Source organism: Aspergillus heteromorphus, assembly GCF_003184545.1.
Source record: "Aspergillus heteromorphus CBS 117.55 chromosome Unknown BO70scaffold_47, whole genome shotgun sequence".
Classification (NCBI taxonomy): Eukaryota; Fungi; Ascomycota; class Eurotiomycetes; order Eurotiales; family Aspergillaceae; genus Aspergillus; species Aspergillus heteromorphus.
The window spans coordinates 26,473-40,089 of record NW_020290452.1 but is presented as its reverse complement, the minus strand read 5'-3'; the positions used below and the strand labels follow the sequence as shown (position 1 = coordinate 40,089).

At 56.7% G+C, this 13,617-nt stretch overlaps 6 protein-coding genes across 6 annotated transcripts; 4 read left to right on the top strand and 2 right to left on the bottom strand.

The window, feature by feature from the left end:
• Nucleotides 1-521: 521 nt before the first annotated feature.
• Nucleotides 522-1,451, bottom strand: BO70DRAFT_400870 (uncharacterized protein; the record flags this gene model as incomplete). The annotated part of the gene is made up of 4 exons (XM_025546953.1): nucleotides 522-531; nucleotides 670-925; nucleotides 1,032-1,247; nucleotides 1,379-1,451. 4 exons carry the CDS (start codon nucleotides 1,449-1,451, stop codon nucleotides 522-524), a joined length of 555 nt encoding a protein of 184 aa, XP_025394716.1.
• Nucleotides 1,452-1,611: 160 nt separating this feature from the next.
• BO70DRAFT_433181 (ketoacyl-synt-domain-containing protein) lies at nucleotides 1,612-4,133 on the top strand (the record flags this gene model as incomplete). Its single annotated transcript, XM_025548390.1, has 4 exons — nucleotides 1,612-1,678; nucleotides 1,813-3,025; nucleotides 3,072-3,840; nucleotides 3,864-4,133. 4 exons carry the CDS (start codon nucleotides 1,612-1,614, stop codon nucleotides 4,131-4,133), a joined length of 2,319 nt encoding a protein of 772 aa, XP_025394715.1.
• A 607-nt stretch (nucleotides 4,134-4,740) lies between these two features.
• BO70DRAFT_366566 (DUF614 domain protein) lies at nucleotides 4,741-6,074 on the top strand (the record flags this gene model as incomplete). Its single annotated transcript, XM_025544365.1, has 2 exons — nucleotides 4,741-5,916; nucleotides 5,983-6,074. Coding segments are annotated over exons 1-2 (813 nt in total), but the record flags the coding sequence as incomplete, so codon positions are not given.
• Nucleotides 6,075-6,912: 838 nt separating this feature from the next.
• On the top strand, nucleotides 6,913-7,988 carry BO70DRAFT_390687 (DODA-type extradiol aromatic ring-opening family dioxygenase; the record flags this gene model as incomplete). Its single annotated transcript, XM_025546177.1, has 3 exons — nucleotides 6,913-6,916; nucleotides 6,947-7,080; nucleotides 7,164-7,988. The coding sequence occupies 3 exons, from the start codon at nucleotides 6,913-6,915 to the stop codon at nucleotides 7,878-7,880; spliced, it is 855 nt and encodes a 284-aa protein (XP_025394713.1). The 3' UTR covers nucleotides 7,881-7,988.
• Nucleotides 7,989-8,261: 273 nt separating this feature from the next.
• On the top strand, nucleotides 8,262-10,573 carry BO70DRAFT_366564 (uncharacterized protein). The gene is made up of 3 exons (XM_025544364.1): nucleotides 8,262-8,498; nucleotides 8,564-10,147; nucleotides 10,207-10,573. The coding sequence occupies exons 1-3, from the start codon at nucleotides 8,388-8,390 to the stop codon at nucleotides 10,498-10,500; spliced, it is 1,989 nt and encodes a 662-aa protein (XP_025394712.1). The 5' UTR covers nucleotides 8,262-8,387; the 3' UTR covers nucleotides 10,501-10,573.
• A 577-nt stretch (nucleotides 10,574-11,150) lies between these two features.
• BO70DRAFT_419302 (pepsin-like aspartic protease) lies at nucleotides 11,151-12,618 on the bottom strand (the record flags this gene model as incomplete). The annotated part of the gene is made up of 4 exons (XM_025547473.1): nucleotides 11,151-11,488; nucleotides 11,556-11,804; nucleotides 11,916-12,193; nucleotides 12,272-12,618. 4 exons carry the CDS (start codon nucleotides 12,616-12,618, stop codon nucleotides 11,151-11,153), a joined length of 1,212 nt encoding a protein of 403 aa, XP_025394711.1.
• Nucleotides 12,619-13,617: the final 999 nt, after the last annotated feature.

Here is a 13,617-nt window from a genome sequence, read left to right as displayed (position 1 = left end):
TGTGCCTAAACCCAATGCCGGATTGACCTAGTAGTAGTTTAGTTGACTAGTCAACTTCACTAATTGTCTGAAAGTGTCTGTCTGCTAGCCATCCACTACTGTACGGTGTCATCATTTCTGGAATGACGCTTGCTCCCCTTTCTGCCTTACCCGCCTCTGACTGGGTACAGGTACATACATGGTACATGCTTACCTGCATCCTGCATACTTCATAGTACTTCCATCTATCTATCTATCTATCTATCTATCTACGACTCATGACGTTGTTCCTGATCGAATCGATCAGACCAGGCCAGACCACCAACCTAAGGTCTCGACGAGTCGATCGGTAATACATGATGCATGTGTGTGGTATTGTGACTGCCTAGACAGAATCAGGCAGCAACCCGTCGGGTGGGTCGAAAATGAAATATATATACTACTATACATACATATTCTCTCGCTGCCGAATCAGGAATATATTTTGGCATTGACCAAACCAAACCTGATTAGACCCAAGTAAACCACAACCGCCCGAAATATCATATATTTCTGTTAATGTTGTACGAAAACCCAGCAGGTCGATGTTAATAGCCTAGTTACCTACCTCGCATCGTAACAACCCCCCCCTCTCCCAATGCGCACGTCCCACCGCATGATGATAGCTCATCATCCCGGTCCCTCACATACCCCCGGGCCTGGTCGCGATCTAGCAGCTCAATCTCCGACGTCGGCTCCACCCTCGTCTTCACCTGGTCTCGCATGGCGCCGAACTGGAAGACGCGGTCGGCGGAGAAGGCCTGGTGAATGGTCTCCCCAGACTGCAATTCCACCCCGATAGCTCGCTGCTCGTCATCCAAGAGGATCTTGCGTGCGAGCGCGTTCGTCAGGACTTTTGAGATTGGGACGTCCCAGGGCAGGCAGCAGGTATCCGTTGGCAGAGTAGCTGCGTTGCGTCACACCAGTGCGGTCGACAGTGAAGAGGGATCGGTGGGTCCCAATCCGGTTGCGTTAGAGCGATACTCGTCTCAGATGAGTGTACACTTGCTTACCTGCGGCACACTTTGGTATCATCCAGTCATACGCAGGGTTATGCAGCATTGCGCCCATCCCCGTCAGTTTCAGAACATTGGGGTCCTCGAGGACGCCCACCGTCACATTAGGGTTGGCGGTCAACCGGGAGGCGACGACAAGACCGGCCGTGCCTCCGCCGACGACAATATAGTCGAGTGGCTGTGCAAGGGATTCGCTGATGGAACAAGTCTCGGCTGTAGGTATGATGTCAGATTGAATTGATGATTATCTGGGGAGAGAAGCAGCGGAAGCTAAAAGCTGTTCTTGATAAGCCTGCAGATCCGACGATGTTGCGCTTATATGACAGGAAATGCCCCCCAAGAACTTCTGTCCCTATGCACATTGACCAATTGCCACAGCATGCCAACCCCAGTCCCATATCCCCTGGGATGAAACATGTCGGGTTGTGGCTTCTGGTTCGGAGTTTCGAACCGGAAGACCACCCCCCCCCCCCAAACTCGGGATGCTATGGCGTATCCCAGTCCGGGCACATAAATGGAACATAACATATGACGAAGACAAAGACAAGCGAATGCACTAGGGCTGGTAGGTAGATAGATGGCTGGTTACGAAATTTCGTCTGGCTATGGTTACTCAATGATATATCTCGGTATCCAAGATTCCAGTACCCGAAAACAGAAGCTACCTACTTATACTCCTATCCCCCGTCATACTATAAATCAATACCTGAGCTGGCTCGCCCGACTGTCCTTCCAACTGAATCTGCCCAGACGGAGGGGGAAAGGCTGGATGTTCTAGCGTTGCAGGCAATCCTTGTGGATCAGTCTCATTGGTACCGCACCTTTTCCGATGCGCAGTCGGACAGGCTACAAGGCAAGGAGTCCCAAATCGCAAGGTTTGGTCCCGAGCGCTGCGTCCCTCCCTCGCTTCTTCCCAAGCTTGGCTCGCGCATTGTCCATGTCGCTGATTTGGATTTGCATCATCTGCGGCCGGCCCACGAGCTGGCTACTCCACTGTCCAGCACAGCGGAGGATGACGACCCCACGGACTGCCGCATCGCCGTGGTAGGAATGTCCTGCCAGGTACCCGGTGCCAGGGATCTGGAGCAGTTCTCCGCGTTGCTGCGCGAGGGCAAGTCCCAGCACATCGAGGTTGCCAGTAGCCGATTCGAGATGGACACTGTGTGGCGCACCTTAGACAAGAAGCGGAAGTGGTACGGCAATTTCATCGATGATCATGATTCCTTCGGTTACCGGTTCTTCAAGAAGAGCCCTCGAGAGAGAAATGGGCTCGAGCATCGGCTGATTCTGCAAGCTGCCTACCAAGCTCTCGAGCAGTCGGGATACTTCCACGACCAACGCTTCCCGGACAAGCATATCGGCTGTTTCCTGGGCGTGGGGCTGGTGGACTATGAGAGTAACATCGCCTGCCACCCCGCTAGTGCGTATGCTGCTACGGAAAACCTAAAGAGCTTCGCCGCTGGTCGAGTCAGTCATTACTTCGGCTGGACAGGCCCGTCGTTGATGCTGGATACGGCCTGCTCGTCATCCGCGGTTGCCGTGCACCAAGCGTGCCGCGCCAGCCTCCACAACGAGTGCTCTGCTGCCCTGGCTGGTGCGGCCAATGTTATGACTTCGCCTGACTGGTTCCACAACCTGGCCGGTGTTTCTGAGCTGGGGAATCTGACTGATTTTGCGAGTTTGTTGCGCTGCATTGAAGCCGTGCTGGGGTATAGTGCTGGGGGTGAGCAGGAGTCAGCTGGTGAGGTTGGTCCTGTGCAGGTTAATGGCACCCGGGTCAATGGTACTCAGATCAATAAGGTCAATGGCACGTCTCACACGAAGTGCCACTCGAATGGTGTCCTCGCTGGTATGGCGACTGCAGTTCGGGAGGCGTTTGCCATCACGAAGCAGTCAACCGATACGTTCATCGAGCAGTACGGACTGGCCGACTACAACAGAAAGATCCTGCCCACCTCCACAGAGCTTGTCATCGTGCACATCCTGGATGCGTTTGATACCATGGATTGCTCTATCCGTCAGGCGCAACCTGGTCAGAACGGTGTCGAGGATATCCTACCTGCCACGCCACGAACGATTTGTGGACTTCATCTACGAGATGCTAGAGAAGACAGCGGGACTGGTGGTCGTCGAAGGTGCTCGCATCACTCGAACCAGTACCCCCTGTCCTGAAAAGTCAGCCACCGTTCTGCTGGAGCAGCTCCTAGCCGACGGCTCGAATCACTCGTTCGATCACCGTCTCACCTACATGACCGGCTCCCGGCTGGCCGACTGCCTCAGCGGCGCTGTAGACGGCGTCCAGCTGCTCTTCGGGTCAGCAGAAGGTCGCGAGCAGGCGACGGGCATGTACAGCCAGTCGCCCATCAATCTGCCCTGGATCAGGCAGATGGAATTCCTCCTGCAGGAATTCTTCGCGCACCTGCCTGCTGGTTCTGGCACGATCAACATCCTGGAGATGGGTGCGGGAACAGGCGGGACTACCTCGATCATGGCGCCCTTGCTGGCTCGCATGGGAGTTGACGTGATCTACACGGTCACCGACATCTCTTCCTCGTTTGTCGCCGGTCTACGAAAGCGGTTCAAGCAGTACCCGTTCATGCGCTTCAAGATGATCAACATCGAGGAGCAGCCTGCTGCCGATCTCTTGCAGAGCCAGCATATTGTTATCGCAACCAACTGCATCCACGCCACGCAGGACCTGGTCCGCTCCTCCACCGTCAACCCTGGCACGACAAGCTACACATCCTATCTGATCTCCTCGACGCGCCCGCCCTCGTCCCCTTCGCGGAGTGGACCCGGCGCGTGCGTGCGTTTACCGGACCTATCCAGGAGAACCCGGCTGCGCGGCTGGTCGATTTCCTGGACGAGCACTTCGTCGCCATGTCCTGCGATACCAATATGGTGTTGGATACGGCGAATAGTCGCGAGCATTCGGTGACGTTGGCGAGCGCGGAGGCGGTGGGGGTGGAGTTGGTGGGGATGTATGTGAGACGGTGGAAGGAGATGGAGTTCGGATGGGGGTGTGTGGAGTTGTTGAAATTAGCGCGGAAGTCCAAGACGGATCGGCGCGGGAGGTCGCGCGGGGAGAATCGGCGCTAGCGGACACGTGATACTAACTGCTTTGCGTGGCTGTCCAGAGGCATTTATAGACGGCGTGGCACGGGTGTACAGCGCTAATTAAACCATCTCATCTATTTTCTACAAGTAGTCGAGAGAACAACTCCCAGCTCTGTATTGTGTGGCCAATCATGTGGCGTGCACAATGGCCATGTAACCCAGACAGGGGAAACCACATTGGTCCGTCCCACGATGCGTGGGAAGATCCGGGGCCGAATTGGCTTTTTTTTTTCTGCCTGGTTGTTTGATCTGTAGGATGGTTCCTTTCGGTGTCTGTTTGTCTGTTTCACAGCACCGGAGAAGCTGGGCTCGGGCCCAAATTCAGCAGTCCTGTCTTGACGGAGGTGAATGCCATGGTGGAAAGAGCGTTCAGTGGCGTCGTTACGATCAAAGCACCGGGGAGGCATCCAGCGGTCGGTGGATATCTATCTGGTCCAGGGAACGATCGAGGTGTTTCCATCCCTGTCCAACTTAGGGCAGACGTTGGAACAGGGGCCTGAGGCCTCTCACCTCTCCCAAGCGGCCGTGGGTCACGTGATAGAGGCCGGATGACCCGGATGGGCTTCAGGGATGATGGACTCGTCCAGCAGTCATGAGCACTCTCAGGAGAACAGCTGCAGGTGGGCGCTTCGGTGCCGTCGAGTGTGACGCGCCCGACCGGCGATGTGATGTGACGGGAGGTGCTGGCGGGCCCAACGGGAGCTTCCCAATGGCCGCCGGTGTGAAAGGGCCACATTAGGGCCGGGCTAGCAGTGGATGCGAGCAGGCGATGCTGACCATTCGACCACTCGAGCCCTAGCTTTCCCCGCCGTCCATCGAGGCTATACATACATAACCCGTCGGCCGTCCGCAAGTCTCTCGCCCCTCGTTCTCGTTCGTGCATGTCTCTGCTCAGCCTGGGGAGGATACATGTAGATCCAACCCCCCAATGCAGTCCCAGCTTGAGTCGAGCTCACAGCCGTCGTCATGAGCGGACAACTGCGCCTCGACACGTCCAATCTGGGCGCGGACCAGAGATATTCCTTTCTCGAGACCCCTCAAAACATGCATGCCTCTAGGGGTCAATTGGGACATCAGGCCCTCCCGCCATCGACCGCATCAGACATCCAGGTGGCAGAACCGCAGGTCGGGCCCCCGCCGACCCAGATGCCCATGAACGAGAAATCGCCGCAATACCAGCAAGACATGTCGGCCTACGGCTACCCCAGTGGGCCAAGCATCGCGCAACATCCAGCCAACTATGCCCCATACGCCGATGAACCACCACCACCACCACAGCCACAGCAAGTCCAGTCTCAAACCACAATCCCCCACGACCCCCATACATACATCCCGCACTCTCCTGGACCCCTCCCAACCAAAGCAGACCCCATGGTATCCCATTCCCCGCACCCATCCAGTCCCCCGCCCATGGCACTCGCAGCCCCAACCCCATTATACTCGCCCTCATTCCCGCAGTACCCCCTTCGGGCAGCGTCCGGCGCCCCAATGACACCCGCAGGGATGGATATCACGGCGCACCACCGACCCGGACAGATCCGCCACCCGGACCAAGAAATCCGCGGCGGCACATGGAGCACGAGCCTCTGCGGCTGCTCGGACATCGGGGCCTGCTGTCTGGGGTTCTTCTGCCCGTGCGTCCTCTACGGGAAGACCCAGCATCGACTTTCGCGGAAGTCGCGCTCCGAGGACCCCACCAATATGCTGGGATATAGTTGCTGCAATGGTTCCTGTACGGCCATGGCGCTGCTGTGTGGATGTCACTGTAAACTATTCCTTTTCCATTCACTCGCAGCCGAGGGCATATGTAGTAGCTAACCGACTGTATCAGGGCTCTTCGCCACCATCCAACACACCCGCACCCGCAAGGCCTACAGCATCGAAGGCAATATCGCGTCGGACTGTATCCGCGCAACCTGCTGTACCTGCTGCACCCTCATCCAGGACGAGAGGGAAATCAAGAAGCGCGAGGAATCGCGGAGACTCGTCGTTCAGACGACCGGCGCTGCCCTCGTCTCGCCTTATATGACGCCGGTGCAGATGTCGTATGCCCCTTGAGGGATTATCTTGGATGGAGCGGTAGAGTGGGAGGCCCGGTTGGTATTCTTGGGGGTTGAGCTGCACATATTGGAATTTGGGGATGTGGTCTCAAGGCGTTGGGGCTCTTTGTTCTTGACGATAGCTTCTTTCTTTTTCTTGTATAGTTCTGATGCGTGGGATGTGGTTGTATATATTGCGTGTGGATAGTTCAGGGGTTGCTGAGTGGTTATCTGTCTCGTATTATTACTATGGTAGATGGTGGGCAATGTGATTGTTGCTGGTCTTCTTTTCTTTTTCCAGTAGGGTATCTGATCAACTGATATTAACTCTTTCCAGATGATTTCGGTCCTCTTTGCTACAGATGAGTTGTTACATGGTGCAGAAGAGAACCTGCCGGATTCTAATTCCCATCTTGACTTCTTACCTCTGTCTCGCTCGTATATACATAAACCATCGTGTATCCCGGTTCCCTCCTCGGCAGGTAGGGTTTGCCATTTTCAATGTACAGTCTTTCGTGTTCTCTACTAACCCAAATCCTAAGTTTGAGGAACCCACCCGAACGGCCCACTTTCCCCGGAACCATCCCCGGAATACAGTAGGGCTCGGGTTGTGGTCCACCACCCGAGTCCCGTATAAGGATGGATCTTGTCCAAGAAGTCTCCGAAGTGGACTCTACTGTTGTTCACAGTTTCTCCCTTTTTACAGTGGTACGGTTCACAGAATGGGTAAGCTCGATCCAGCCCACACCACTGCAGCTCGGTTGACCCCGGTGCATTTCTTCTCCCATGGCTCGACCATGATGCTGGGCGAGGAGTCCTCGTCTGCCGATTATTGGCGCCAATGCGGTGACGAGGCTCTCGCACGCGGCATTAAAGGGGTAGTTATTATGGTATGTCTCCTCTCACCCTATCCCCACTTTTCCCTTCTTCTTCTTCTTCTTCTTCTTCTTCTTCTTCCCACTAACCCCCCCAGGGCGCGCACTGGGACTGCCACGGTGACCAGATCCAAGTATCCACAAACCCCAAGCCGAACAAAAGCCCAGTGGCCTACGTGCACCCATCCAAATACGTCTCCTACAGCCTCAACCCGGACCTCCCCACCGCCCAACGGTGCATCGAGCTCCTCGCGCGCGAAAACTTCCGCGTCACCCCCAACCCCACCATCGACTGGATCCACGACGTCTACCTGATCCTCATCCGGATGTTCCCCGCCGCCTGCCCCCCCACGACCATCATCTCGCTGAATGCGCGCTACGACCCACACTACCACCTGAAAGTGGGAGCCACGCTCCGCCCCCTGCGGCGAGAAAACTACCTGCTCATCGGCACCGGCGGCGCGGTGCACAACCTCTACCGCAACCGATGGGCCCCGATGCTGCGGTTCCGTGATAACTTCGCCATGGAGAAGGCGCCGGAGCCGTGGGCGCTGGAGTTCCGGCAGTCCGTCGAGGACGTGCTCCTCCGCACGGAGGGGCCGTGGCTCAGGCGTGCGATGACCAGGCTGATGAAGCATCCCCAGTATCGGGGGGCGCATGCGACGGATGATCATTTCATGGCGGCGATGTTTGTGGCGGGCGCGGCGGGGGATTGGGAGGATGAGGGGAAGGAGAGGATGCTGGGAGCGGAGACGTGGGAGTTGACGAATATGTGTAATTCGCAGTTTACGGTGGGTGTAGATGGTGTTGTGTGACATGTCGTTGAGATTGAGATGGGCTTAGGGCTGTTCGGATGTGTGCATCATCCCTGGTATGCTGTGTGACTGTGTCAGTGCCTGTCAGTGCCTGTCAGTGTGTGTCGGTGTCTGTCAGTGTCTGTTTGGTGGTGGTACCGTAATGTCTGTAGGAAAAGAACTCCGAGAACCCCCCAGCTTGTGCTGCATAATTAGTGATCTGGATAAGTTATCCCAAAGGGGAAGGGGCAGAGCGGCACAATGAGTCAGCGGAAGACCCTCCTTCCTCCTCTTCCTCTCTTCTCTTCTTCTCTTCTCTCGTCTCCGGCTTCGTCTCTTCGCTTCCTTCGTCTTCTGCCTCGAGCCTCTCCATCCTTCTCCCCTCCTCCCCCTCCCCCTCCCCCCCCCTCCTCCATCCCCATCCCAATTCCGCCCCGCTCCAATCGATGTCTTGCGTGGCGGTTGCTCCCTCCCTCCCGTCTGCTCACCAGTCCATGCCGCGACCTTTTCCCCGTTGGGCGTCGCATCATGGCGGCTGTCAACCGGAACATGTTTGACGCGACCGTCACCCCTGACCGCCCGCATGCCGCGCAGCTCATGGCCCTGCCCCTCAACCTGATCGCCCAGGTCGTCTCCAATGTGCGTCGCAGCTTCCTTGTGTCTGCAGGAGCTGTCCGGAGAGCTGACCAGCTGTCTTTCTACAGGTCGATGACGCCGGCGATCTCGCCCGCCTCTGTCGAACATGCCGAGTCCTCAACTACATGGCCCTCCCCCAGCTCTACCGCCACATCACCCTGACCTCCTACGATAAGATCCGCTACCGCGATGACCAGCCCGAGGGTATGGGCAGCGCCAGCCCCTTCTCCATGGGCTTGAACGCCATCATCACCCGTCCCTATGCCTCCCTCGTGCGCTCGCTGACCCTCCGCGGCGTCTGGCGCGAGCTGGAGCTGGAGGAGCATGCGCGCGTCGGCCGCGTGCCGGACTCGGCCATGATGCTGAACATTGCCGTGCGGGCCGCCGTGGACCAGATGACCGAGCTGGAAAGCTTCAGCTGGGAGCTCAACACCAAGATGCTGGAGACCGTCTACCTGGGGCTCGCCAAGCTGCCCAAGCTGAAGGCCCTGACCCTGCGCTTCCCGTCCAGTCGGCATCCCCGGCCCACGATCGTCATCCCGCCCATGCCCCACCTGCGATATCTCAAAATCACCGACATCGACCCCCTCTGCTACCCGGATGACATCTCGACCCTCCTCTGGAAGTGCCGCAAGCTGCGAGAACTCAACCTGCACTGGTCGCCCCGCATGCGCAACGAGCAGGAGCCCAGTGTCATGGTCCACGACTACTTCCGCAAGTGCATCGCCGCGAAGCAGCCGCTCTCGGTGCGCAAGGTCGGGCTGCAGAACCTCTACGCCCTGCACACCGAGGAGTTCAACGTGGCCATCGACAACGGCGCGCTCGAAGAGGTGACCATCCTCAACAATTGCGGCGCGGATCTGTCGATGAACACGTTTGTCGACAGCACCTGGCCCACCATGCCGAAACAGAACCTCCGGATCAAGAGTGTCCGACAGGATGCCGTCGGCCGGAAACATGCCGAATTCATCGGCTCGTTCAGCGGGCTGGAACGACTGTATTTCATCAATGCCACCACGAACCCCGGCGACGACATCAACTCCCCCCGACCGCTGCTCCCGGCGACCGCTCTCACGCCCCCGGGCTCCGACCACCCGCCCTCGGAGACGAACGGGTCCGGGTCCTATGCGGTGGCGGCCAACTCGCCCAGCCTGCAATCCAGCATGCGGGATCTCTACCTCAACAACATCACCCTCAACCACGCCGCCACCTTACGACACCTCCTACTCCCCGCACGATGGCCGCTCTCCGCGTCGGCCGTGGCCCGCTTGGTGCACGCCAGCCCGCAACTCGAACAGCTGGGCTTCGCCACAGAGTTCAGCGATATAGAATCACTAGGTCTCCTACTTCCGTTCCTCCGCAACCTGGTCGCACTACGTCTATTGGTGCCCACCAGTCCGACATCCGAGACACAACGGGCGCCCCCCTCCAAGACGGCCCGGTACGCCTCCAAGTCCGCCAACATGCTCGCCAAGGCGCAGAGTCTCGCGGACGTGGTCGAAGTGGAGGACGAGTACCTGATCGCCCGGCTAAGCGAAGGCCTCGCCGACCAGCAGGTCTTCCACCGGCTGAAGGTGATTGGCTTGGGCCGGAAAGGATTCCAGCTCGGCGACTACTACACCGTCCCGGTCGACGAAGCGGAGCAGGGACACGTCCAGCTGCAGACGCCGACAGGCTCGCGGGCCCGAGCGCAGACGCAAACGGGACCCAGGAGCGCAGCCCTACCTTTGGCCTGCCAGGGTCAGCTCCGCCGCCGAAATCCAACCCGCCCTCGACGCTCGGGAAACGGAGACGAGAGGACGGGTCATCCGCCACGGCGCCAGATCACACACCGAGCAGCGCAACGGAGGAGCCCACCCCGGCAGAGACGGAGGAAGTGTTGGATGATCCGTGCGTGCATAAAATCTTCAGGGAGGGGCGGTACTGGCGTCGGCATGTGAGACGGGTGGGCTGGGATGTGCTGCAGCGGTGGGAGATTTGGGGGTTGGATAAACTGGAGTTATGATGCGGATCGGACGGACGGCGCTTATGATTCACGGTGGCACATGTGTCTGGGTATAGAGATGGATAGATGGTGCGGATTAATGGGACATAGATACCAATTTGACTCTACTGGATGAAAATACTGTAGTAATCCATCACCTAAAGGGACTTGATGTTTTCTACTAGATATTAATGGACTTGATGTTTTGTAGTTTATATTTATGTGTCCACGTGTGTCTCCAAATTGACTTTTTTTCGCCCATCCATCTTGATCTCACTCTCGCTCGGTTTATATCTGTATCCAGACTGTGGGGAGTTCGGTTAGTTGTTGAGTACTACCCAGTTGGGGTCTACTATCCTCACATAAGTTGAATGACACCGTGAATAAAGTATATTAATCAGTGTGGGACAGTTCAGCAGTCCAGTCATACTTCTTCCTCATTCAATCAGCCCTTTCTGGCTCTGTTATGTCTACCCCGGTACATTTCGAGGTATATGGTATGTAAAGCCCACCCACTCACTGGTAAAGACACAGACACACAAACACACTGACACACTGACACACTGACACACTGACACACTGACACACTGACACACTGACACACTGACACACTGACACACAAACACACAGACACACATGAGTTATATCCAACCCCAAACCCATACCCTCCTCTAAGCCTGCGCCGCAACCCCCAACCGCGGCCCCTCGGAATCAAAAACGACATACTGACTCTTCAAAAACACATCACCCAGAATCGACAAGCCCAGGCCACTGTTACTCTGCAGGCCCCCATAGCAGGTGCTGCTTCCGGTGGACACGGGGGCATAGTTGATGTAGGTGCCAGGGACGACGGCGCTATATCCACCGATGACGACGGTGAAGTCGGGCAGGCTGGCCGAGCAGGGGAAGACGTAGCCGCCGGCGGAGGCGCTGTTCTCGGCCTTGGAGACTTGCGCGTAGTAGGCGGAGATGGTGCTGTCGTCGAGGAGGATGAGGGTGGTGCCGGTGTCTGTTATTGGATGATTAGTTGTTGTTGTTAGAGAAAGACGGTGGGGAAAGAGAAGAAAGAAACATACCAGCAATAGCCCTAAACCCATCATCATTCACATCGGCATCCCCAACGGCATACCCATCCGCCGTGAAGCCCCAATATCCCTCCGAGCTATCGACATCCACATAGGCCAGAGCCCCGGTATACTTGGACCCATCGATGAAGCCGAAGTCATACACGCCGGGGGCATCGTGCTTCAAGGCGACCGCGAAGAGAGGAGAATCGAGCTGGTCTTTGACCGTATCGAAGAAGGTCGTCTGGGCTTGGGGTTGCACTGATCATTCCACATTCCGTCTTGATTAGCATACCCATCCCTACCCATCCTATGATAGGATGGGTGAATAATGATTTTGGGGGGGGGGGGGGGGGAAATCAAGTTCCTCACCAGTATTGATCGAACTGAACGCCAACCCCAACAGCCCATCATTCGCCGTATCCTCGACGAACTCCTCGCTGATCTGGCTGGCCGCCTCCACGGCCTGCTTCGTGGCCGTGACACCCCCGACCGTCACCACGTCCTTGTAGACGTCGCCGCTGGCGGAGCTGCCGTCGCCGTAGGAGATGTCCCACGAGTAGCCGGACATCTTGCTGGCGGTCGAGCTGGGCGTGTACAGGCTGTGGCCGCTGGATTCGGACGAGGGCAGTTCGGAGGAGAAGACCCATCTGGTTGTCTACTTGTTAGCCCTAGTCTTTCTTTCTTTCTTTTTATAAAAGGGAAGGAGATAGGTGAAGACAACATACAGATCCGCACTCCCCGTATCAAAATCCAAATGCAGCGTCGACCCCCCCACCGTGACGGGGGTCAGATACTCGGCATCATCAGCCTGGGGCGTCGTCACGGCGGAGCCCTCGCCCGCGGCGTCCTGGACGGACTGGGGCACCGTCGCGCCGAACTTGGCCAGCGAGCGGGCGTACGCGGCAGGCAGGTTGACGGAGCGGGTTCTGTTGGCGACAGAGGGTTTAGCGACTTGGTGGATGGAGAAGAAGCCTTTCGGTTGGGTTTGAGGGATTGGGGCTGGGGCTGCGATGACGGCGCTGGAGAGGCCCAGACCTAGGGTGAGGGCGGCAGTTTTGCTGAAGACGACCATTGTTGGGTTGATTTTGATTGACTGGTCTGGTAGGGAGTAGACAGAATAAGGGAAGGCTGACTCTGGTTGATGATGAGAATTGAATAGAATAGAATAGAATCAGTGGAGTCGAGCAGAGCAGACAGACAAGACAAGACAAGACAGAACAGCCTTCTTATACCTCCCTCTTTCTTCCCCTCCTCATTATACCTCCTCCTCATCCTCCCCACCTATACTATACAATACACCCTCAGAAGCCAGAACACAACCCCCAAAGTTGAAAAAGACAGACAACCAAATGTCTCACATCCAAAGCCACCAACCGGGCCATATCGCCCATCCAGGAATCCGCCGAGCAGATCCCCGACTGTCGTCCGGACGAGGATGAGGATGAGGAACATTCGCAGGTGGGGGGGGGTATCTAATGCTGTCTGCTGCGGGCTGGGATCCATCAAAGTAAGACATTGAGGACGTTTAGGGCAGTGAAGGTGGATAGAGATAGGTCCTGACTATCTGGGTTTTGGCCTTGGACCCTGGTTGTGGGGTTGGGTTAGGAGGGACTAAGGACTAGGGACTAGGGTGGGGGGGGGGAGGGGAGGGGACAGGTTGCAGTGAAGATGCAGATGGATGGATGGATGGATGACTGACTGCTCGATCGAAAGACCATAATGCCCATTTAACCCACCATAGACCCAATCAAACACCAACTAGATATAGTAAGAGAGTCAGTCAAGATCAGATACACCAGATCTCCGATCCAGCTACCCCTAGTCTCATTCCATAGTTCTATAGTAAAACAGATAGTACTATCACCCTCATATACATCCCACCCACTATTATTCAACAGTGTATTGTAGTCTAGTGTAGGATAGTATAGTATAGTATAGTATAGTATAGATAGATAGATGGCCATCCGCCGATCCCAAGCAGGGTCCATCCCGTCCATCCAGTCCGTCCCGCCCGCCCGCCCGCAACTCCGTCGGAACTCCAGCAGCAGCAAGTCACAGTGGAGCCAGATGG

Excerpts from the sequence above, each read along its gene's own strand:
- BO70DRAFT_366564 (XM_025544364.1), top strand. The coding sequence starts at position 8,388 with ATGGCGGCTGTCAACCGGAACATGTTTGACGCGACCGTCACCCCTGAC. Across the intron at positions 8,499-8,563 it reads TCGCCCAGGTCGTCTCCAAT|GTCGATGACGCCGGCGATCT; the intron begins GTGCGTCGCAGC and ends GTCTTTCTACAG. Across the intron at positions 10,148-10,206 it reads ACGAAGCGGAGCAGGGACAC|GAGCGCAGCCCTACCTTTGG; the intron begins GTCCAGCTGCAG and ends AACGGGACCCAG.